The sequence below is a fragment of the Mobula birostris genome, chromosome 13 (assembly GCF_030028105.1).
Source record: "Mobula birostris isolate sMobBir1 chromosome 13, sMobBir1.hap1, whole genome shotgun sequence".
In the NCBI taxonomy this organism is placed as follows: Eukaryota; Metazoa; Chordata; class Chondrichthyes; order Myliobatiformes; family Myliobatidae; genus Mobula; species Mobula birostris.
The window spans coordinates 6,917,386-6,941,456 of record NC_092382.1 but is presented as its reverse complement, the minus strand read 5'-3'; the positions used below and the strand labels follow the sequence as shown (position 1 = coordinate 6,941,456).

The window sequence follows — 24,071 nt, the reverse complement described above, 5'->3', positions numbered from 1 at the left end:
TCTTGCGAACCATCCATAGTAATCAATACATTACAACAGAACATTGAGGTGATGGAAGGTAAAATAATAACTGAATGTAACAAATCATTATGGTTACAGAGAAAGTGCGGTGCAGGTAGACATATGGTCCAAGGTCACATGGAGTTAGATAGTGAGGTCGACAGTCCATCTTATTAAGCTGTGTCCTATCATACTGGGAACATTCAATTTGATATCACAGCAAAATGGAGGCCATCCTTGAGCCCAGTGGTATGTTTTCTGGTTTCTTTGAATCTTCCACCGGATGGGTGGGGAGAGGTGAGAATGTCCAGGTTTGTGGAGAACTTTGATTCTGTTTCCTGTTTTGCTGAGGCAACGGGGAATATAGAGACAGTTCATGGGGGGTGGGGGCGGCCTGTTTCTATGTTGTGCTCAGCTGTGTCCACAGTTCTCTGATGTTTCAACTTCTCATCGGCAGAGCAGCAGCCGTACGAAGGCGGGAAGTATCCAGATCGGATACTTTCCGTGACTCATTGATAAAGTTTGGTCAGGGGCAAACGGTATATGCCAAATTTCTTACTGTTTGTTCTAGCTGTGTCATTTTAGGATACCTCACTGATCAGTATCAGCAAACTTTCTTCTGACCTATGTCATCGTTGTAAAGTGTTCTCTTTCACCTTTTACTTCATTCAATTTTCCAGGATTCGTTGTTGTTTTATTATTTTTTTATTTTTTTGTGTGTTTTTGTTATTTTTTTTTCCTTTGTTAACAAGAACTACCAGAGGTCTAATTGAATACAGCACGAGGCAGGGTAAAAGCAGGCATTACAATTTTAGTTTCTCCGTTAAAAAGTGGCCTAGTGTTGATCCTTGACACTATGAAACTCATAACATCTTATATTAAGTTTGTTACTTCGTTTCTCAGTTATTTTTGGTGAACCACTTCCTCCGTTTCCAGGGCAACGGCCTGTCAGAGCTGCAGCAAGTGTTGCACATTTTGCCGCTCTGTGGTCACCGCCTCTCAGCGTAGAGACAGTGGCCCCAGGAGCAAATGTAACAGAGTGACAGTGGGAGGAAAGGATGCTGTGAGCATTGACTGTATGGGATGTATTACACCAGGGTCAGAATGAACTCAGAACTAACAAATTGGAGGGGTCAGAGTGGCATTTACACAAATGGTTTAAACATTTTAGTCTGTCCCAAATATTTTGCAAACAGCTACTATCTGTGCATTGAAAATGAACAAAAAATGCTGTTACCGGAAATGTAAAGTAATACAAGAGAGAATGCTGGAAACGCTCAGCAGATCGGCAGCATCTTAGACAGTCCCAGTTCTGAAAATGGGTCAATCCACACCATTTCTCCTTTGAGGAATGTAGCTGGATGTACTGAGTCCCCAGCATTTTCTGTTTTATAATTTTACATTTTGTTTCTGCTACCCTGAGGGAAACATGGCAGCCAATCGTGCTGGGCAGGATCCCTCACGGCAATAAGATGGTGATCAAATGTGCTCAGTTTAGCTGCTGGAGACATGCTGAAGTGTAGCGGTATCCTCTCTCAAGCTACAGCCTGGTTCACCAGCCTGAGCCCCGACCCCGGCAGAGGGTCTTCAGGTTCCAGTTCCAGCTCAGTTTGTAAATCAAAAGTGGCAGCAGCACCACGGCAAATCGCCGGCATCGAAGCGTCTGTGACTGGGTCATACTATCAGGATGGATTCTCTCAGAACATGGAACTGGCAGTGTATGGATTTCAATCCAGGTTGGCAATTCTACAGCTGGGATTGGAATTTCCTCAGTCGGCAGTGAAGCTGCAGCCTCGGGTGGTTGGACATTGGTTTTGGGGAAATCACCGACTACACCATCCAGCGGGACATCATATCTGTCAAGTATTCTGGAGATGTTAGAGGAGGTAAATATGTAGGTAGATGAAGTTGAGCCGTGATTTTGTCTAAATGGACTTTGGTAAAGCCTCGAACAAGATCCCGCACGGCAGCTGATCTGGAAGTTTCGGTCACATGGGATTCACGGGGAGCTAGCGAGGTTGATTCACACTGGGATCAATGACAGGAAGAAGATAATAATACAGTTCCTCTTGTCCTTACCTACCTCCCCTTCAGCCTCTGCAACTTCCACAATATACAGTGAGGTCTTACAACTAAACATATCATTACCTTCCTCGCTCCCACCCCACCCTCCTCTTTCAACAGGGATCATCCCTCCTCAATTCCCTTGTTCAATCATCCCTCCTCACTAATTTCCCTCCAGTCACTTATCCCTACAAACGGCCTTGGTTCTACACCTACCCGTACACCTTCTCCCTCGCCTTCATGCATAGCCCAAAACAGTCCTTCCAGACGAGGCAACACCTCACCTGCGAATCTGCTGGGGTCATCTATTGTGTCCCGTGCTCCCAATGGAGCCTGATTTACATTGGTGAGACCCACCGTAAATTGAGAGACCGTTTTGTTGAGCGTCTCTGTATCATCTGCAAGAAGGGGGACTTCGCAGTGGCCAAACATTTTAATTATGATTCCCATTCTGACGTCTCGATTTATGGTCTCCTTTCGTGCCGGGATGAGAACACCCCCAGAGTGAAGGGGCAACACCATATATTCCATCTGGGCAGTCTCCAACCCGATTGCATGAGTATTGAATTCTCCTTCCAGTAAACATGTCCAACGCCTCACACTCCTCTATGCCCTTCTCTGAACTTTCATTTCTGCTCACCAGCCTATTACTTTTCCCTGAGTCCCCTCCTTCCCATTCTCCTATTGACACTGTCCGATTCTCTCTTCTCCAGCCGTTAACTTGTTCTACACTTGACTTCACTGTCACCGTCCAGCTCGCCTCTTTCTCCTCCCTAAAGTTTTATTCAGGTATCTTGTCCATCCCTCCTCAGTAATGAAGGAGACTTTTTGCCAAAAATGTTGACTGTTTACACTTTTCCACAGACACTGCCTGATGTGCTGAGTTCCTGCAGTATTTTGTGTGTGTAGCTTTGAATTTCCAGAATTTGAAGGTTCTCTCGTGTTTAAGTGAGGTATGGACAACATTTTTTTTCAAAAGTGTTGCTCCCTCGGAATTTTTTTGTTGATGATAGACTGCTTGGAGATGAACACAAATATAATTTCTGACTACTTGTATCACACAGGAACTTGGAGAAACAACAAATGAACTTTTATTGAATATAATGTGTTTAATTGCATGATGGTGCTGATGCTATCCAATAGCTCAACTAAGTTAAAATTATTTTGTTAATGATTTTCATTTGTGCTCAGTGTCTGAGCCTGCTCGCTTTAGTGTGCAACAATAATTCGCCAGCATTGATGAATTCCAGTTGCCCCGGTGTCTTCTCTCCATGACCGCTATCTCCTGGTGAAACCTTTCACCTGCTCATCACTAACAGCAGCGAGATTTACAGGGAAGAAGTCTAAACGGGAATGCAGAAAATGAATCTTTACTGACAAGCTGTATTTCATGGTTTTATATGTTTGAAGTATGATTTCAACCAGCTGCATGTAGGTTGGTGCTCTGTAGATGCCGAGAAAAATTTCAACACCTTCCTTGAATGCCTACCATGTGATTTTCTCCGGTCCCACTAGAAATTCTTCAAATTGCCATTCATTGATGACCTGTTTGATTTGTGGACAAACAAAAATGCCTTCCTTAATCTTGGCATCGGTTATTCTGGGAAGCATCTGTCTCAAATATCAAAATCATTCATAGAAATGTTTGTGCCTGATGATAGAACTTTCCATCCTTACAGTCCTGAACCCAATAATATTTACAAAAACCTGTCCTGCCATGCAGCAGCCGCGCCGCCTAAGCACACCTGGACAAGATAGGAAACTTGCCAACTTACATTGTAGGCAACATTTTAATTGACTTAAATTATGAATTGAAATAATAAACATTAGTGATTTCAAAAAATGGAGCGTGATTGGGAAATTTCATGGTGGTTTTCATGATCAGTAGCCCAAAATTCAGAAGATACAACTGAAGGTTGAGGAAGCAAAACCTTTGTTGTCCAGAGTAATTACCGTAATAATTATGTGGGCTTTGTTGACATTATATCTGGGATATGCTCCCGATACTAACATGGGTTATGCAGACCAAAGAACAAAACGCCAGAGGAACTCAATAGGTCGGGCAGCATCTGTGGAGGGAAATCAATTTACAATATTTTGGGCTGGGACCCTCCCTCTGGATTGAGAGTGGACAGGAAATAGTCAGAGAAAAGATGTGAGAGGTGGGGATGGGGCAAGAGCTGGGGAGGGAGAGATGGATCCAGGTGAGGAAGGAGGTGGGAAGGTGGAAATAGTGACAGGGGTGCGAAGTAAGTGTTTGGGGCAACATGGGGCTCCAGAAATGGAATTTAAATCCATGGAAGATTATCTAAGAAGTTAGAGAGTGTTTGTTTTAGAGATTCACCGGACTGATTCTTGGAAGACGATGAAGTCTCAGTGATCGTCTTCACACAAAACAGAGGCCGGCAGATGTGTGGAGACCGAAGGGATCGAGGAACTGTGGATCGGACAAAAACACTTGACTGAGATGGGAGACCAGCCGACATCTTGTTGATGGTTTGAGGGGCTGAATGGCCACCTCCTGCTGTTTCTCACTTGATGTTTCAGTGTTCCTGTCCAGCGAGGTTCCGGAGGAATGTGAATAGAAATTAGTGCTTATAAGCATAGAAGTGATTTCCATTAAACCTGCACAACTCCTGTTCGGTTGGGAATTGTGTATCGGACCGGGATGGGAATCGAAACCGTAACTCGGAGAACCGGGAGGTGGGGCGATGGGGACGGGGAAGACAAAGAGGGAAAAATTAAAAATGTAGCTGGTGTAAAAAATAAAATAACGTGTAAAACGCAGCTGTGGGTCAGGCAGCGTGTGAGGGGCGAGGAGCAGAGTCACCGGTTCAGATGGGAGACCCTCCACCCGTCTGGTGCTCCCGTTTCTCGCTCCCATTTCAAGCGCAGATCTGCAGCATCTGCGGGGTTTTATTATCGAGGCCCCGCCCCCGCCTCAGCCCCCCGCTGCCGAGGCCCCGCCCCCGCTCTCACAGTCCCCGGATGGGCGGTGCTTTTCTTTCTGTTCTCTGTTGAAGCGGATGGTCGGCTGGGAGCCGGTGAACCGATCGCTGTTTGCGGGACAAATTGGTCAAGTTCTCATCGGTCACTATTGAGGCCGGTCACTAGGTGTGAACGCGACCGACAATTTCCCATCGGTGAGTACTGATGTCGATCCCGGTGGGGGGTGGGGTGCTGATGTTGGGCAGAGCGTCCCGTTAACTTCCTCGAACTGGCGGCCTCGTCCCACTTCCGGGACACAACCTGCCGGGGTCGGTCCGGGTTATGGGACCGTAACACCGAACTGCCTGAGATGAGCCGCCGCTCAGCCCCGGTTGTTCTGATCCCAGGAGCGGGATGAGGTGGTGAAGCCGAGACGGAACACATCCATTAAGATGTAGCTGGGGATCTTTACCTCCATCACCCGGCCCGGTCTCGGATCCAAACTTCACCTGGATCGATGCCTGGGGTCTTTAACTGTTTTACATATTTCCAGCACATTGGAATCGGCCGTTCGGCTTGGTGTGTTCTTGCAGACGCGAGGGTTCAACAGAGTCATCACACCCTCGGGACACTGATCCACGTGTATGAGTAGTTTCATTTCCCCCGTTCAGACAGGACAGTGAGATCCGGATCTCTCACGTCCTCTCGGGGGACTGGGAAGTTTGTTCCATCTTCTTTCCATTCCAACGACTTGCCGAAATGCAGCCAGTGTTTCCCGATATATGAGACTATTAATGCGGGAATTAAGTGTTTTTTTCATATATCTGGGTTTCCCGGAATTGTGTACACTCCCTCCAGAGGAGGAATCCAAAGGAGCAATCCAGGCTGTCTAATATTTCCACACGATTAAAATGGGGAATCTTTATTTTGTTTTACATGTACAGAGGTACAGTGAAAATCGTGTCTTCGGTATTAACCGCACAGATCAATACATTACAGCAGTAAATTGAGGCAAAACAATACCAGAGTGTAGCAATTCATTATGGTTACAGAGGAAGTGCAGTGCAGGTAGATATGTGGTGCAAGGTCAGATCGATTTAGACTGTGAGCTCCATCTCATCCCGCTGGGGAACATACAGTTCGCTTATAACAGCCGAATGGACACTGTCCCAGAGTCTGGTGGTATGTTTCTGTTTTATTTTATCTTCACCCCTGTGGGAGGGTGAGAAGTGAGAATGTTCAGGTTGTGGGGATCTTTCATTATGTTGGCTGCTTTACTGAGGCAGTGGGAAGTGTAGACTGAGTCCATGGAGAGGAGTTTGGTTTCTATGATGTGCGCAGCTGTGTCCACAGTTCTCCGCTACTTCATTCAGTTAAAGGAAGAACGGTAGACAGTAGTTGTATTAAGCTGTGCGGTATCAGGATGGGATACTTTCTCCGGAGCACCGATGAAGTTTGTAGAGTGGAAAAGGACATATACCGAAGTTCTTAGTCAAGTCAAGTTTATTGTCATTTCGACCATAAGCTGCTGGGACAGTACACAGTAAAAACGAAACAACGTTCCTCCAGGGCTATTGTTTGTTCTGGCTTTGTTATATTGGAATCTGTTATCTAGTAGTGTGTACTATTATTTCAGTGTCTGTGTATTACTGGACGGCCATCAGAGAGTGCACTTGATTCCTTCTCCCACCGGGTTCCATCTGCTCATTCCCTGCCCATCTGGTTCAACCTCTGTCCAGTCTGAATCCCACCAACTGAATGATATATATCAACCGTCTTGTTCAATCTCTGTCCAGCCTGTATCCCACCACATCAATGATATCTATCAACCATTTTGTTCAATCTCTGTCCAGTCTGAATCCCACCAACTGAATGATATATATCAACCGTCTTGTTCAATCTCTGTCCAGCCTGCGTCCCAATGCCGCGATGATATATTTCAGCAAACTCTCTTCTAAATTTTGTCTTTATTGCGAAGATTTGTTTTACATCTTTTCCAGGATTGTTTTTTTGATAGCTGGAGCTACCAGAGGTTTAATTGAACACAGCAGGTGGCAGGGTAAAAGCAGCCATTTCAATTTTAGTTTCCCAGTAACAAAATGGCTGCAGTGTTAATTTTTGTCAAAATGAAACTCATAGCATTTGATGTTGAGTTTGTTATTTCCTTTTTCGGTTATTTTCGGTGAGCCACTTCCTCCGTTTCCAGGGTAACAGCCCGTCAGAGCTGCAGCAAGTGTTGTACTTTTTATCGCTCTGTGGTCACCGCCTCTCAGCGTAGAGACAGTGGCCTCAGGAGCAAATGTAACAGAGTGACAGTGGGAGGAAAGGATGCTGTGAGCATTGACTGTATGGAATGAATCACACCAGGGTCAGAATGAACTCTGAAATAACAAACTGATTGGAGTGGGGTGGTATTTAGATTTTAGCGCGTTGCTGATATTTTGCAATCAGTTACCATCTGTGCATTAAAATGAGGAGGTGGAATAAAACTAGAGTTGCATGAAATTTGAAGTAAGAAGACGAAAATACTGGAAACGCCCAGCAGATCGACAGCTTCTTGAACAGTCCCAGTTTAGATATCGGGTCTTCCACCATTTCTCCTTTCACAGATGTAACCTGATGTACTGAGTTCCCATAATTTTCTACTTTATAATTTTACATTTTGTTCCTGCTACACTGAGGGGAAACATGGCAATATCCCACACAGCAATGACATTGTGACCAACGTGCTCAGTTTAGTTGCTGGAAACAAGCTGAAGTGTATCTGCATCCTCTGACAATGTACAGACCGGTGAACCAGCCTGACCACCAGCCCCGGCAGAGGGTCATTAGGTTCCAGTTCCATCTCAGTTTTTGAATCGGAAATGGGAGGAACATCACGGCAAATCGCTGGCACCAAAGCGGCTTTGTATTGGTTATAATATTGGGCTGGTGACTCTGGCAGTATACAGGCTTCAGTCCAGTTTGGTAATTCGACAGGTTGGAATTTCCTCAGTCTGCAGTGAAGCTGAAGTCTCGGGCGGTTAGACATTGGTTATGGGGAAATTGTCGTCTGCACCACCCAGTGGGACATCAAATCTGACAAGTATTCTGGAGATTTTTGAACAGCGAACTATGAGGATTGATGAAATAGGGCAGTGATGTTGTTCATCTGAACTTTGGAAAGGTCTGTAAGGAGGTCCCGCATGGCAGCCGATATGGAAGGATAGGTCCCGAGGGATTCATGGGGAGCTGGCGAGGTGGATTCACACCGGGATCGAGAACAAGAAGCAGAGGGTGATGACTGAAGATGGACTTAGCAAATGGAGGCCTATGACGAGTGGGATGTGCTTGTCACTGTCGAGACCTTGTTATTTTTTTATTCATGCCATTGATTTGTATATGAATGTACATGGCACAGTTTGCAAGTTTGATACTAAATTCAGGCATCTGGTTGATATTGCAACAGGTTACAATAAATTTCAAAGACATCTTGGTCAGTTATGGAGATGGGCTGAGAAATGGCGAATGGTTTTCAACTTGAACAAGTGAGAGTTGGTGCTTTCGGACAGTCAGACCAGGGTGGGACCGGTATAGTGAATGGGAGGGCAGGGAGTGTTGTGGAACAGATTAAGAAACGAAAACAAACATCATTAATACGCAACACAGACTCTAATGCAGATAGAGAACAGATACGTGGCTCCTACAGACAGGCTCAGCTCTGATACAGGGTCTTCCATCTGAAATATTAACATACTCTCTGTCTTGTCGAACAATTCTAGCGGTTTTGTTTTAATTATGTTAAAGATATTTTGGGAACTTGCTGTTTTGTATGTATAGCGTGTCTACATTGTCTTTAACAAGGTGCAATGTAACAGTCTGGTAATAGCAAGGTAAATGCTCAAAGAAATCTTGACCGGGGTTTAGGTGATAATATGGATCTTAAAATCCTGCTGGAGAAAATGTCATGATTCTGAACAAGATGTCACGATGTTAACGCAGCAGGCCAGACAGCATCTCTAGGAAGAAGTACAGTCGACGTTTCGGGCCGAGACCCTTCGTCAGGACTAACTGAAAGAAGAGATAGTAAGAGATTTGAAAGTGGGAGGGAGAGGGGAGATCAAAAATGATAGGAGAAGACAGGACGGGGAGAGATGGAGCCAAGGGCTGGACAGTTGATTGGTAAAAGGGATATGAGAGGATCATGGGACAGGAGGCCGAGGGAGAAAGAAAAGGGGGAGGGGGAAATCCAGAGGATGGGCAAGGAGTACAGTGAGAAGGACAGAGGGAGAAAAAGGAGAGAGAAAAAGAATGTGTGTGTATAAATAAATAAATAATGGATGGGGTACGAGGGGGAGGTACCCCTTCTCACTATACCCCTTGCCCATCCTCAGGGTCTCCCCCCCCCTTTCTATCTCCATAGGCCTCCTGTCCCATGATCCTCTCATATCCCTTTTGCCAATCACCTGTCCAGCTCTTGGTTCCATCCCTCCCCCTCCTGTCTTCTCCTATCATTTTGGATCTCCCCCTCCCCCTCCCACTTTCAAATCTCTTCCTAGCTCTTCTTTCAGTTAGTCCTGACGAAGGGTATTAGCCCGAAACGTCGACGGCACCTCTTCCTAGAGATGCTGCCTGGCCTGCTGCGTTCACCAGCAACTTTGATGTGTGTTGCTTGATATTCCAGCATCTGCAGAATTCCTCGTGTTTGCCTGTCACGATCTTATGGGTAAGATTGCATTGTTCAAGATGTTAGAATGTTTCTACATAGACTCAATCCATATATTCCCATAGGTGTCACTGCCAGGTGATGTTAAACTGCAAAGGGACGGTGAGAATCAGCTGTGACTGAGAAATCTGTATAGTTCAGTGACGAGAGGAATAGATGTCCCAGTGCTGAGCAGAAATGTTTCAACCCACACTGCTGTAACAGTTGTCCATTATTCACCACAGCGCCACCAGTGGTAGGAGGACCAAAGCAGTGGGCGCTGTCTGCTCAGCCTGCCTTGCCTTCCCATTGACACATCACTCCCAGTCCAGGGCACAAGACTGGTTCCTAAAAGGGAATTGTCTGCAATATAGCGTGTAGATACACCGGAAAGTCCCGGCGCAGTGTACAATCCATGGAAATAGATGGGAGCAGGTGGATCAGGCCCTGTCAAGGCTTCAGTGCACAGGCCCAAGATGTTTGGAAGTGTTTGTCTCAGTTTAAAAACAAAACAGTGTTCTCCTTTACACCTCAATTAATAATTGACCCTCCTGTTATATTTTTTTTGTTAAAGAGCAGCAAAAGCGGGTCACACCTGTCCTCAAAATGGGTCAAGGAGCGAGCAGGGGAGGAGTTCCAGTGACGTCAACATCGGGAAAGGATACGGGTATGTTGGTGAAGTATTTTAATTTATAAATATTGCCTAGACTTTGTGTCTGTGTTTAATTCAATATCAGCAATTCACAAATATTTGTGAAAGGACTGAGCGGAGGGATGACAGAGAGAGAATTAACATCTCAGGGGTAAGCACAGTCACACGTGCAAGGGGTACGTTTACTGTCTGTTCCTGCTCCTCTCGCAGATTGTGATTAAAGTAGCGAATTACTCCAGAAGACATTGTGCAGATGCTGAAAGTTTTGGGCAACACAAAGACACACAAAATATTGGCAGAACTCAGCAGGTCAGGCAGCATCCATGGAGGGAGATAAACATTTGATGTTTTGGATCAGGACCACAAAGAATAGAAAGTAATGTGGCAATATCTATAATTTCTGTCCCCTCATTTCAAACCCAATGAAGGGCATTGACCCAAGACGTTGATAGTTTATTCTCCTCCATAGATGCTGCCTGACCTGCCTAGCACCTCCAGCATTTTGTGAGGTATCTCAGAGATTTGCTGAGGAAGGGGCAAACCAGGCAGGCAGCCAGTAACCCAGAGCAAAGCGGTGGTGATGGGCAGTACCAGGAGAATGATGGTGATGGGTTACTATATTCTCAGCAGTAAGCAGAGTCCTTTCCAAACAGGGAGGTATATTCCTGGGGCACGAAAAAGCAGCCTTCAACAGATGGAACTATACCCCCTCCGACACTCCCGGTGCCCCCCACCCCCCGGCCCAAGCCCGTTCCTACCCCCCACCGTCCCCATTTTCTGTATATATATTTTGGACTGTGTTAGGTGATCTTTAGGTTCCAGAGAGAAAGTTACTGCCGAAAATGCGGTCAGAAATGTCATTAATACTCCTCATTTTCCTTCACAGATCCGAGCTCAGTGAGCACCGAGCTTCTGGCCAGTTGGAATGATTCCCAGCTGCTGCAGTTGACGGATTTCTACCGGGACAGGCTGGCGCAGGCGATGGAAGGAGGGGTGCACGGAGTGACCCTGGCGTTAACGGCGGAGAATCAGTTCAGTGGAGAGGAACATCGGGTGAGTGGGAGGGAGAATGGGTTTGAATTTTCACACGTCACAGGACTGACGGGTGTCGGAACTCTGACTCATCGGATATTAAATTAGATAAAAGAACAACTGGGAAATAAGTATTGTACATACAAACACAAAGATGTGGATCTGAACCAGTGATAGAAAGTGGTGAAAAGACCCCGCGGACTAGTGGCTGGCTGTTCAGTGCTCAGAGCGAGTTGAGCAGGTAACAGTTGTGTGGGCTTCCAGTATTAAATGGAAATATGACAGGAGGTTTCAGTCCAGGAAGATTGTACAGCGTGACAACTGGGACATTATCAGTGAATGCTACAGGAGCCCGAGTGCATTCTGTTCTGGGTGGAGATGATTGTGTTACAATCTGTAGCAGCAAACAGTGTGAATCGGAGAATACTGCCATGTTGTAATGTGTCATCACTGAATAAACCTCCACTGGAAAAGGCAAAGGAAATGAATCGGGTGTCAGCCGGTAATCCGCTGTCATGTTAGACACTGGTGGACTGAGGAGATGAATTAGATCATTTTTTCTGCAACTTCTCTGAGACTGTTCACTCTGTCATAAAAACCCTCCTGTTTTATTTCTTCATCTGTGATCATTATTTTCTGTTTTCTGTTTTACACTGTCAAGCCCGGTGAGGGATTATTTATGGATTGTGAGTCACGTCAATGACGTGATCACAGAGCAGCCAGGATCTCATTGACTGGTGGACCAGGTTCACGGTGAATGTCCCTCCGTGTGCTCTGCACTCAGAATGTACAGTCCATGTCCAGACAGGATCTGCACCCGTCCGGGTGACTGCTCAGTGTGATCCCGTTACAGAGCACATCATTTACTTCTCATTCTCTGTGTGAATCTGTCAGACCCCAATATGTTCACTGTTACTCTTCACAGAAAATCTCTGATCTCGCTGATAAGGGAGAGCGGGCGGACAGTTCTAAACTCCTCCTGAGCCTGGTGATGGAGAAAGGCTCCCGCGCCCGGAGGGTGATGTGGGAAACCTTTGTGAAAATGTGGAATGGTGTCTCAAATTTGGACAAAATACTGAAGGAAATACAGATATATGGTGAGATAATATCAGAGATTAATTCAAATTTGGATTGAACACAGCACACTTTACAATTTTACGCATCATTCCTCAATTTGTTTAAATTCAATCAGGTTGTGATGCCTCCCACCGACCAATTCCCGCTCAACTTCTACTAAAGGTTCTCAGTGAGCTGAAAGGTAAGTGAACGTGCATTGAACATTGCAGAGTACAACACAGGAATAAGCCATTAGGCCTATAATATTGTGGAAAACCAGCTAAGAAGTAAATCAAACTTACCTAAACTCTAATCTCTGCTTCCTACACCATGGTCATCTGCCTCCATCTTCCTTACATCCATGTGCCTATCCAAACGTCTCTTAGAAGTCTCTAACAATTTGCCTCTCCCACCTTACCAGGCAGTGCATTCCAGTCATCCACGACTCTCTGATTAAAAAAAAAACTATCTCTCACATCCCCCTTAATCCAACCCCCTCTCACCTTCACTGCAGGCCCTCTAATAATAGACATTTCAACCTAGGAAACCGATTCTGTCTGTCCACTCTATCTAAGCCTCTCATAATGTCAACCTGTGTCAGAGCTCCCTCGGCCTCCGATGATCCAGAGAAAACAATTCATGATAGCACATGTCCTCTAAACCAGGCAGCGTCCTGGTAAACCTCTTCTGCTCCCTCTCTAAAGACTCAACATCCCTCCGGTAGTGGGGCTATCGGAACGGTACGCAATGGCCCAGATGAGGCTGAAGCAGAGTTCATAATGTTGAAACCTGACCTCTGTTTCCACCAACGGTGGTACTTTACGTCGGGCGGTTAAGTTGTTGAGCCACAAAGATCTGACCAGGCAAATGTTGGCACCATGACAGAGAACACAGTGAGACACAGGGAAACGTGTTTGCTAGAGAGAGAGTTTTCAGAGGACATTTTGAGGAAAGAGGCAGAGAGCTGGTGAGTTTAAGGGAAGCTCTGGGACCTGCAACTACAGATCCCCACTGGTGTCTGCGTGGAGAACGGGAGAATGAAAAAAAATAATATTTCTTCACACCAAAAGGTCTAAACCTTCTCTTGCCAGCCACTGCCCCCTCCGGAACAGCCTCATCCTTAACCATTTTCTAAACTCCCCCAGTTCCTGCAGACTATCTTTTCTTAGAGTTGGGCGTCCACTGAAGTTCCAGTCACAGAACAGTAATAATAGCATCAATTTAATTAGAAAAGCGGGTAACGTCCCAACCGGTCTGTTCAACCACAGAGCAGCATATGAACACCGCTGTGTTCACATCTGCACTCCCTCGTGCAAACACTGCTACAGTGTTAGAGAGGGTGAGATTGGGGGACAAATTCCTCAGCTCAGTCCACAGAAGCTGAAATTCCTGTCTACCGGCATTGTGTGATGGACACTGTGGAAGGGTGAGAGATGGGAATTAGGACAGGGAAACCGAGAGTTGTGGGATCGCGGCAAGGAAGGTGCAAAGGACTGAAAACATCTATAAATAATATTGCAATTAGTTAAATAGTGATGGTCTGGATGGGAAGCTCACTATACCCATAAGCCCATCACATCAGTGAAAACAGAGCCCGGGGCAGTGCATGGGCTCAGAGATTGTGAGGCTTCATCATCGCAGACTGAGTTGGATCACACAACTGCACATTTCACAGAGGAGAGAGTGTCAGAAAGACAAATATCACAAAACTTATTAATATCACATTAACCCATGTTTCATCTGAGTATTTGAAGCTCTTAACAGAAATGTAAGGGATCTCGGCCAGAACCCTGGTTCAGTCTCTCTCCTTTACAAGAACAAACCGCAAAGATTATAATTTAAATATGCGACCAGAGATAGACGAATCAGGAAGTTTACAAACTACTCACATCTCTGTCACCTCTGTTAATGATGTTCCAGTCCACATCCGGTCAATGAAACCCCTCAGTTTCCCTGCACCATGGGTTTGGTAAATCACTACAAGCTTGTTCTTCACTAGTCCTCATGTTGTTTGCCGAGGGAACAGAAACAGCAGTGAAATTCCCACAACCATTTCTGAATATCAAACAGATACACTCCCTGATCATTGAAGAACATCATTACTATCACTGTCACAGTCCCGAAAATAAATATGTCCCCAATCAATGTTTTCCTATGCTCTCTATCACAGCCGAATACATTGAGTGGAGACCCCACATGACCCTCACAGGGTCCTGACACACTGTGAGACCCCACACACCCCTGACAGGATCCTGACACACTGTGAGACCCCACACACCCCTGATAGGGTCTGGACACACTGTAAGACCCCACATGTCCCTGACAGGGTCCTGATACATTGTGAGATCCGAACTTATCAGGGAGATTAATGTAAATGAACCCTTAGGAGGCAGCTGGGAACTGCATAAAAGAAAAGGAAATGCAATATAATGTAGCAAAATTGAGTGGGAAGTTAGTTGATTGGGAAGCTTTTAAAATGTATCAAAAGGTAACAAAAAAACATAAAGAAGGGATGAAGGCAAAAGAATTGAAATTATAGGCCAACACACAGAAAATAATGGAGAAACTCAGCAGACCAGGCAGCATCTGTGGAGAGAGTACAGTTAACGTTTCGGGCCGAGACCATGCGGTGGGACTGGAGAAAAAATGGTGAGGAGTAGCTTTGAAAGGTGGAGAGCGGGTTTGGGAGGGGAGAGAGAAACGCCAGGAGATAGGTGAAATTTGGAGGTGGAGGAATGAGCAAAGATCTAGGAAGTTGGTCAAAAAAAAGAGGGTGGAGAGAGCACAAGGGGGAGGTGTAGATGATCTCATTATCGCCTCTTGTATATCGGTGAGACCCGACGTAGATTGGGAGACCGTTTAGCCGAGCATCTATGCTGTGTCCGCCAGAGCAAGCACGATCTCCCAGCGGCCACCCATTTTACTTCCACTTCTCATTCCCATTCCGATACGTCAGTCCATGGCCTCCTCCAATGTCAGGATAAGGCCACACTGAGGTTGGAGGAACAACACCTTCTGTTCCATTTGAGTAGCCTCCAACCTGATGGCATGAATATCGATTTCTCAAACTTCCAGAAAAGCTTCCCCTCCCCCTTCCGAATCCCCCATGCCCTCGTACTTCTCTCCTGTTGTCTCCTTGCCACCTCGCTCTGGTAAACCGCACCCCACCCCACCACCACCACCTTTTCCTTTCTTCCAGGGCCTTCTGTCTCTATCGAGAATCAACTTCCTAGCTCTTTGCTTCATCCCTTGGCATCCAAGTTTCACCTATCGCCTGGCATTTCTCTCTCCCCTCCCACCACCATTCAAATCTATTCCTCAGCTTTTTGTCTGCAGTCCTACCAAAGGATCTCGGCCCGAAACGTCAACGCTTCCACAGATGCTGCCTGGCCTGCTGAGGTCCTCCAAAATTTTGTGTGTGCTGCTTGGATTTCCAGCAGAGAAACATAGAAACATAGAAAACCTACAGCACACGACAGGCCCTTCGGCCCACAAAGTTGTGCCGAACATGTTCCTACCTTAGAAATCTGCAGATTTTCTCTTGTTGGTGAAATATAAACCAGTTAACCTAACCTAAGTGATTGGGAAACTGTTGGAGTCCATAAATTATTTTAAATTACTATGATTGCACATTGCACATTTGGATGGAGACATAAGGTAATGATTTACTCCTCATGTATGTGAAGGAAAGAAGTCAATTCAATTAATGTTCAGGTTTCGAGGTATTTGGAGCCTAATGATAAAATAAGTCAAACTCAGCATGGTTTATATGAAGGGAAATCTTGTTCTACGAATTTGCTAGGGTTCATTCAGTAAATATCAAGCAGGGTGGACAAAGGAGAGTCAGTGGATGTCATTTACTTGGATTTTCAGAAGGCATTTGATAAGTTGCCATACGTGAGACTGCTTAAAAAGATAAAATCCGATGGCGTTACAGGAAAGTTACTGGCATGGATAGAGGAATGGCCGGCGGATAGGAGGCAGGGAGTGGGAATAAAAGGAACCTTTTCTGTTTGGCTGCCAGTGACTGGTGGTTTTCCTCAGGGGTCAGTATTGGGACTGCTACTTTTCACATAGTTTGGCAATGATTTGGATAATGGAATCGATGGCTTTGTGGCCAAGTTTACAGATGATACAAGGATAGGTGGAGGGATTGGTAGTGCTGAGGAAGCAATGCGATTGCAGCAAAACTTTGACAAATTGGAAGAATGGGCAAAATGTGCTAGATGGAATACAGTGTCCGAGTTTAATGTGGCATCATGCTGGCACCAACATTGTGGGCCGAACAGTCAATTCCTGTACTGTTCTGTATTCTATACAGGTCCTGTGCCAGCTGAAACCCTGAACCTCTGCTACTGAAATTCCTCGGTCTCTGCTCTCTTCCTCACCACCCGACCTGTAATCAGCATGGCTTTCAAACTTGTATTTAAAGTCATTGACCAGTATCATCTCCCCTTTCTCCCCTTTTTACAGACGTTGTCTGACCTGTACTCACATCTACACTCCCGTCCTTCTACAGCTGTGCTGCAAAGGACAGGCCAACATGCTGCATAACTGTGGCCGACTGGAAGGGTCTACAATGGGGAGTCAAAACTTCCCAACGCATCACTGGCACCCCCAGCCTACCTTCCATCAGGGACGTATATACAGAAAGGCTCCAGAAAAGGGCCAGCAGCATCAGAAAGGATCCCACCTATCCTGCCTGTGGGCTGTTTGCCCCTCTCCCATGAGGGAGGAAGTGTCGTAGCATCCACAGCAGGATCACCAGACTCAAAATCAGTTACTTTCCTCAAGCAGGAAGACTGGTCAACACCTCCAATGACTAAACAACCCCTCTACAACTAACAAGCCCCACCCCACCACCAGCATGATTTTAAAATATTCTGTGAGAACCACCTGAGGTCAGAGTGACTACTGTATCATCTGTGTTTATATTTACTGTGTTTTCCATTGAGTTCTTTATCTGAGTTTTCTGTGTTACATGAGATCTGGAATAACAATTATTTCCTTCTCCTTTACACTTGTGTATCTTGAATCTGTTGAGTATTTGCAACACAAACTCTTTAAGAGACACAAGACTGCAGATCTGCTGTTTCAAACTAATTTCTGGAGGAACTCTGTGAGCTGAGCAACATCTGTGATGATGAAGTGGGGTTGGGGATTGTCTATGTTTTGTGTCAAAATGCTGACTGTCTCAATCTCCTGAGCAAGACATTGACATTTTCTCCCCCAAAAAACCCCACCCACAGTGCACGTGCTGATCAACAAATATTCTTTGTATTTTGAATCAGTGATGGTGGAAGGGGGAGCTGTGATTCCCAGACCTGTTCCTTTGACAGAAAACCCACTACCCTTTTCTCCATCTCCATACGCCACATCAACACTGGTCTTCCAAAGTTCTTCCACAAAGTTCTGGCAGTAGTGAGAGGGTTTTAAGTACGGGCAGTCGGGGGTCAGTAAACTACCAGGGAAATACTCACCTTCACAGCGCAATTAATGTGGAAATGTGATGATCTGGTGTTTATCTAGACCAGGCCTCTCTGTCCAGTCAAGGGTCTGTTAATCGAATTTACTTTACTGTACAAGCATCCATTGATGAATCCAATTAATGCAATAGCTTTGAGCTAACTCTTGGGTACTTAAATACTGAGTTCTGAGTTGAGTTATTTAACATTTTGACTACATTCCCTGTTCCCATGGAAGATGTTCAGCAGAAACACAAGGAGACTCTGCGGACACAAACTGAAACCCTGAGAGTGAACACGATCCTGATGAGGGAGAAGGTGAAGGTTTTCCAGCTGGTTGATCGATACGCTGAGCTCACGGTCATTTCTACTGTTCGAGATCGGACACTGGTGGAACATGAGCTGCTGGCAAGAGGCAGAGACCACGAGGAGTGCAGAGAGGAACATCTCCGCAGAGAGCTGGAAAAAATCCGGACTGATCAATTGTTCCAGAGCAGCTGTTCCTGGAGTAATTCGAAATCTGGGAGTTCGGCAGCAGTGGCTGGAGTCCCAGGGATCGGGAAAACAACAATGGTACAAAAGATTGTTTATGACTGGGCCACAGGGAAAATATACCAACAATTCCAGTTTGTCTTCAGTTTCAAATTCCGGGATTTAAACTCCATTAACTACAGAATAAACCTGAAGGAACTGATTCTGGATCAATATCCTTACTTTGGGAATATCCTGAGAGAGGTCTGGAAGAACCCAGAGGGACTGCTGTTCATATTTGATGGTTTGGATGAATTCAATAACAAAATTGATTTTGATGACAGTCGGAGAAACACAGAAGCTCAGGACTCATCCACAGATCCTGAATTCCAGTGCAAGGTGTCTGACATTGTGTACAGTTTAATCCAGCACAGACTGCTCCCAGGGTGTTCAGTGCTGGTGACCACCCGTCCCACTGCGTTACACTTATTGGAAAAGGCTGAGATCGGTATCTGGGCTGAAATCCTGGGATTTTCCAGTGAGGAACGGAAGGAATATTTCATCAGGCATTTTGAAGATCAGACAGTAGCAGAAGCTGTTTTCAAACACGTGAAGGAGAACGAGATCCTGTACACCATGAGCTACAACCCCTCCTACTGCTGGATCCTCGCTCTGGCACTGGGCCCCTTCTTCACACGAAGAGTCAGGGACCCGCAGCGAGTTCCCAAGACCATCACCCAACTGTACTCCTACTATATTTACAACATCCTGAAAAACCACGGCCGTGAGATTGAGAACCCCCGTGATGTGTTTCTCAGGGTTGGTCAGATGGCCTTCAGAGGAGTGTCCGAGAAGAAGATTGTGTTCACAGGTGAAGATTTGATCAAGTACAATCTGCAGCCTTCCCAGTTCCTGTCCGGGTTCCTGATGGAGCTTTTGGAGAGAGAGGATTCTGCCCGGAGCGTGGTGTACACATTCCCACACCTCACCATCCAAGAGTTTGTAGCTGCAGTCGCACAATTTCTGAATCCACATCCTGGGGATATCCTGATATTCCTCACTCAAGCCCACTGCATTAAGGATGGGCGATTTGAGATATTTCTCCGTTTTGTTGCTGGTCTCTCCAACCCAATGACAGCTCGGGGCCTGGAGGAGATTCTGGGTCCATTTCCTCATGAAACAACCTGCCGGGTGATTGACTGGGTGAAGGAGGAGGTTAAACGCCAGAGTGGAAACACATGGAGTGGAGCTGGTAGAACGAGCCTCCTGAACACATTGCACTACCTGTTTGAGTCTCAGAATCGTGGACTGGCTCAGGCTGCACTGGGATCTGTGGAAAAACTTTCATTCTGTAAAACGACACTGACCCCGATTGACTGCGCGGCCCTGTCTCATGTCATCGGACTCTGTGATACAATAAAACACCTCAACCTGGAGAACTGCAACATCCAGTGTGAAGGAATCCAGCGGCTGGGACCCGGGCTGCACAAGTGCCAGGAGTTGAGGTAACTTGATTTATCTCTCACTCGGAACTGTGAAACTGTCCCATTGTGTTGTTTCAATGTTAAGGAATTTGTGTAAAACTGCAATAAATCAGATAGTAAAGGACTGTGTCAAATGACCTGGGGATCGTCAGTAAATCGACAAGGACGGGAAGGTGGTGCTGTGAGGGGATGTTGGAGACTTCATCAGATCAGTGAACAACGGCCATTGGTTTAATGGTAGTAAATCACAGGAATGGTCGTGTTTCATAAGAAGGAAATGCACATCACCTTTAGGCAGCTGGCTGCAAATCAAACCCTCAATAAATAGAAAAAGTTTAAGAGAGAAATCAGGGACGTGAAAAGAGGATTTGAGATGGATTTGGCAGGCAGGGTTAACGATAATTCCAAGAAAGTTTTCAATTATATTAACAGTAAAAGGGTGACTAAGGAGAGACTAAATCCTCTTAAGCACCATCAGGGTCGCCTAAGTGTGGAACCACAGGAGCTGACTGACATTTTTAATGTCCATTTGTCCTAAGTATTTGCTAAGGAGAATATCACAGATGCCAAATAAATGAAGGTTACTAGTAACGAGGTCTTGAATCATATGCGTAATACAAAGAAGGAGGCCTGTGACACGTCCACTGACAATGTTCCTTCTCACTGTTACTGACACCCAGACTGACACTGACTGCAGCAGGTGGGTCAGAGATTCGCACCCCCTTCCCGGTGAGGGACAAGAGACCATCAGCAGACTGTCCCAGTGAGAAGGAAATAAATATTGTTATGAGGTTGTCCTCCCCTGCCCTTCCCCGTGTGTGACTATCACCATCAGTCCACCTGTGTGACTGCGCTCACTACCAGATACCCAGACCCCATGGGCACATCTCCTCTCCTGATTGTGGACCTCAGTTCAGACCCACCCCTCCCGTACAATCTATTTCTGCATCCTCTCATCTTGTGGGATTATCTTTTCCCATCTGTATCCTCCTGTGGGACCTCTCATCCTCATCCCCTTTCCTCCTGCAGGTTCTGTCTTCCTATCCCTTTTCCTCAGGTGGGATCTCTTCCACCATCTCCCATCGATATTTCCCCAATCACAAATTTTCCTCACTGTGGGACTTTTGTCCCACCCTTCAACCCTTCCCCTTTCGACCATCTCACATCTCAGGAACATTTTCCTCACCATCGGGGTGTTAGATAGAATTTGTGGAGTTTACAGGGTCACACCGACAGACTAAATTACTGACATTTGGTGAATACCCTGGAGCTGGGCAGTGAGGGACATTGACAGTGATGGGAACTTCGATCTGTGATTTACTGAAGGGTTTAATGTTTCCTGAAATATCAGAGTGAGAGAAATTCCCTCAGACCCATGGTTTGAATCACTTTGTTCATCAGTTTGCCTGTCTGTGTTTAGACTTGGGGAGAATAAACTGGGAGATTCAGGAGTGAAACTGGTGTCTGCGGCTCTGAGGGACCCGGAGTGTAAAATACAGAAACTGGGGTAAGTACCAGACTGTGGGAGATTGTGTTTACAGTAACTGGGTGTCTGACACTGAACATTAATGTGATCAGTAATTGTGTTACTGATAAACACTGGGGATTTGTACCGTCTCCTGTCTCTGTGTCCTTCACCCTCACTCTCTCTCATCTCCAGGCTGAACCGTGTCGATCTCACAGATTCTGGTGCCAAGGATCTCATCTCCGCTCTCAGTGCAAACCCATCACTGCTGTGGCTGAACCTGGGATCAAACTCACTGACAGACGGATCAGTCCCCGCTGTCCGCCGTCTCATACTGACCCACCCGAGTCTGAAGTGGATCCAGTGAGTGTTTGTGTTAATGTTCAATTTGATAAAGTATCAGCGGATCTGCGGGTTTTCTGGTGATATTTGTCTGTGAGTGTTGTTGAAACATTAAGCCGAGTCCCCTGTTACTGACACTGTTGTGTAATCTGTCTATTTCATCTTTATTCTTCCATCTGTTTCAGGCTGGGGGATAATAAGTTCAGTGCGACCGGGAGGAAGGAATTGAGATCTCTGCGGGAACCCAGACCCGGAGTGACAGTGATTTGTGGGATGGAAACATATTGGCCGACTCCCCACCGTCCCCTTTAACGGCCTTCCTTACCTTTAATGTCTGCACTCCAGGTGTAATGCCCAACCGTTCTAACGGAACCGGCTCCAGTCTCACGCTGTGTTCTTCGTTGTGCTCCCGTTGTGTCCAGCGGCGCTGCTTCCGCCAGATGTCGCGTTCGAGACTCCCCCACGTGAGACCCCGGGGAATAACAGAGACAGGAAGAGCCCGGGGGGTGGCGAGGGCAGTGGCCGGGGCTCAGTCTGAGACATCGGTATCCCGGGGTGGGATTATCCAGGGAGAGAATCCTTTTGCTCCCTTTGCTGAGGACGGTGCATTCGGCAGTCTGGCTGATATAATGATGTTAAATTGACAAATACCTCGGCAGTGACCCCGGATCTGCAGCGATCCCGGACACGGCTCTGAAGTGTGATTTTATAATCATCGTCTCCCGATACAGAGTGACGGTGAGAAACGGGACTGATCATTCAACCGGTCACACTATATCGCCGGTCAGTTAATTGTGCGTGACTGTGATTGATTCGGGAGCAGTTTATTTATTCCCGCACGTCAGCAGCTCACACATTGTTTAACTTACATTTGCCATGATGAAATCAATAAACCTGTAACTTCCTGTCTTGGTATCGGACTTGAGTTTCATTTGCGGTTTCTGCTGCCCCCCGCACCCTGTGCACTGCAACAGTGGGTCGGAGCTCCTCACACTGACACAGTAGCGTCTCAGCTCCAGGCTGAGGGAGTTCGGACTGGCAGAGTCTGGGAGCCCAGGATCTCATCTCCACCCAACACCCTTCCTGGCTAATTGACCTCCTTCTGCCCCCAGCAGACAGTTAAAATCGAATATAATATAAGACATGAGTCCTCTGAGGTCCCGAGTCCGAGAGGGATGGGGACAGGAATACGGTCGTTAAGCACGGGGTGAAGCTCTCTCCACACCGACCCATCACACACTCCCAGGTTCAGACACAGAGTGAAGCTCCGTTTGCGATGTCCAATCGCACCCTCTCGTGTCCAGACACGGAGAAATGTCTCTGTAGAGGTCGTTGCAGTAGGCAGGGGAGATGCTATGTCACTGTTTTCAGCTAGTGGACATGGACTCATCAGACAATTTGAACAAATATGCCACGTTGTTGCAGATATAAAGTCAGTCATGGATGAGTGGGTCCCCAAAAAATCATTTAGAATCTTCCACAGCCAGAAACACTGAATGAACCAAGAGATCCACAATCAGCTGATGCCCAGATCAGTGGCATTCAAGTCTGGCAACCAAGTAAAATACAAAAGGTCCAGTTACAATCTCCAGAAGGGCACCTCGCTGACGATCAGCTTGGGTGCACCTTAAAGGTATGCGCTTAGCCCACTACTCTACTGTCTCTATACCCATGACTATGTGGCTAGGCATAGCTCAAACACAATCTATAAACTTGCTGATGATACAACCATTGTTGGTAAAGTCTCAGATGGAGACAAGAGGGTATACAAGAGGAAGATATGCCAACTAGCGGAGTGGTGTCGCAGCAACAACCTGGCACTCAACGTCAGTTAGACGAAGGAGCTGATTGTGCACTTTAGGAAGGGTAAGACGAAGAAACACATACCAATCCTCATAGAGGGGTCAGAAGTGGAGAGAGTGAGCAGTTTCAAGTTCCTGGGTGTCAAGATCTCTGGGGTCCTAACCTGGTCCCAGCATATTGATGCAGCTATAAAGAAGGCAAGACAGCAACTGTACTTTATTATGAGGTTGAAGAGATTTGGTATGTCAACAAAAACTTCTATAGATGTACCGTGGAGAGCATTCTGAAAGGCTGCATCACTGTTTAGTATGGGGTGGGGTGGCTACTGCACAGGACCAAAAGAAGCTGCGGAGTGTTGTAATTTTAGTTGGCTCCATCTTGGGTATTAGCTAACAGTGTACCCAGGACATCTTCAAAGAGCGGTGTCTCATAAAGGCAGCGTCCATTATGAAGGACCTCCAGCACCCAAGACATGCCCTTTTCTCACTCTTACCATCAGGTAGCAGAGACAGAAGCCTAAAGGCACATCTCAGTGATTCAGGTAGAGCTTCCTCCCCTCTGCCATCAGATTCTTACATGCACATTGAATCCATGAACATTACATCACTTTTTAAAATATTTTTAA

The 24,071-nt window shown here is 46.2% G+C and overlaps 1 protein-coding gene across 1 annotated transcript; it reads left to right on the top strand.

The window, feature by feature from the left end:
- The first annotated feature begins 5,078 nt into the window (after positions 1-5,078).
- On the top strand, positions 5,079-22,550 carry LOC140208270 (NACHT, LRR and PYD domains-containing protein 3-like). The gene is made up of 9 exons (XM_072276839.1): positions 5,079-5,207; positions 10,251-10,343; positions 11,215-11,381; positions 12,286-12,457; positions 12,553-12,618; positions 18,120-19,857; positions 21,257-21,343; positions 21,497-21,664; positions 21,829-22,550. Exons 2-9 carry the CDS (start codon positions 10,283-10,285, stop codon positions 21,953-21,955), a joined length of 2,586 nt encoding a protein of 861 aa, XP_072132940.1. The 5' UTR covers positions 5,079-5,207; positions 10,251-10,282; the 3' UTR covers positions 21,956-22,550.
- The last annotated feature ends 1,521 nt before the right edge of the window (positions 22,551-24,071 follow it).

Excerpts from the sequence above, each read along its gene's own strand:
- LOC140208270 (XM_072276839.1), top strand. The coding sequence starts at position 10,283 with ATGGGTCAAGGAGCGAGCAGGGGAGGAGTTCCAGTGACGTCAACATCG. Across the intron at positions 21,344-21,496 it reads TGTAAAATACAGAAACTGGG|GCTGAACCGTGTCGATCTCA; the intron begins GTAAGTACCAGA and ends TCTCATCTCCAG. Across the intron at positions 21,665-21,828 it reads CCGAGTCTGAAGTGGATCCA|GCTGGGGGATAATAAGTTCA; the intron begins GTGAGTGTTTGT and ends CATCTGTTTCAG.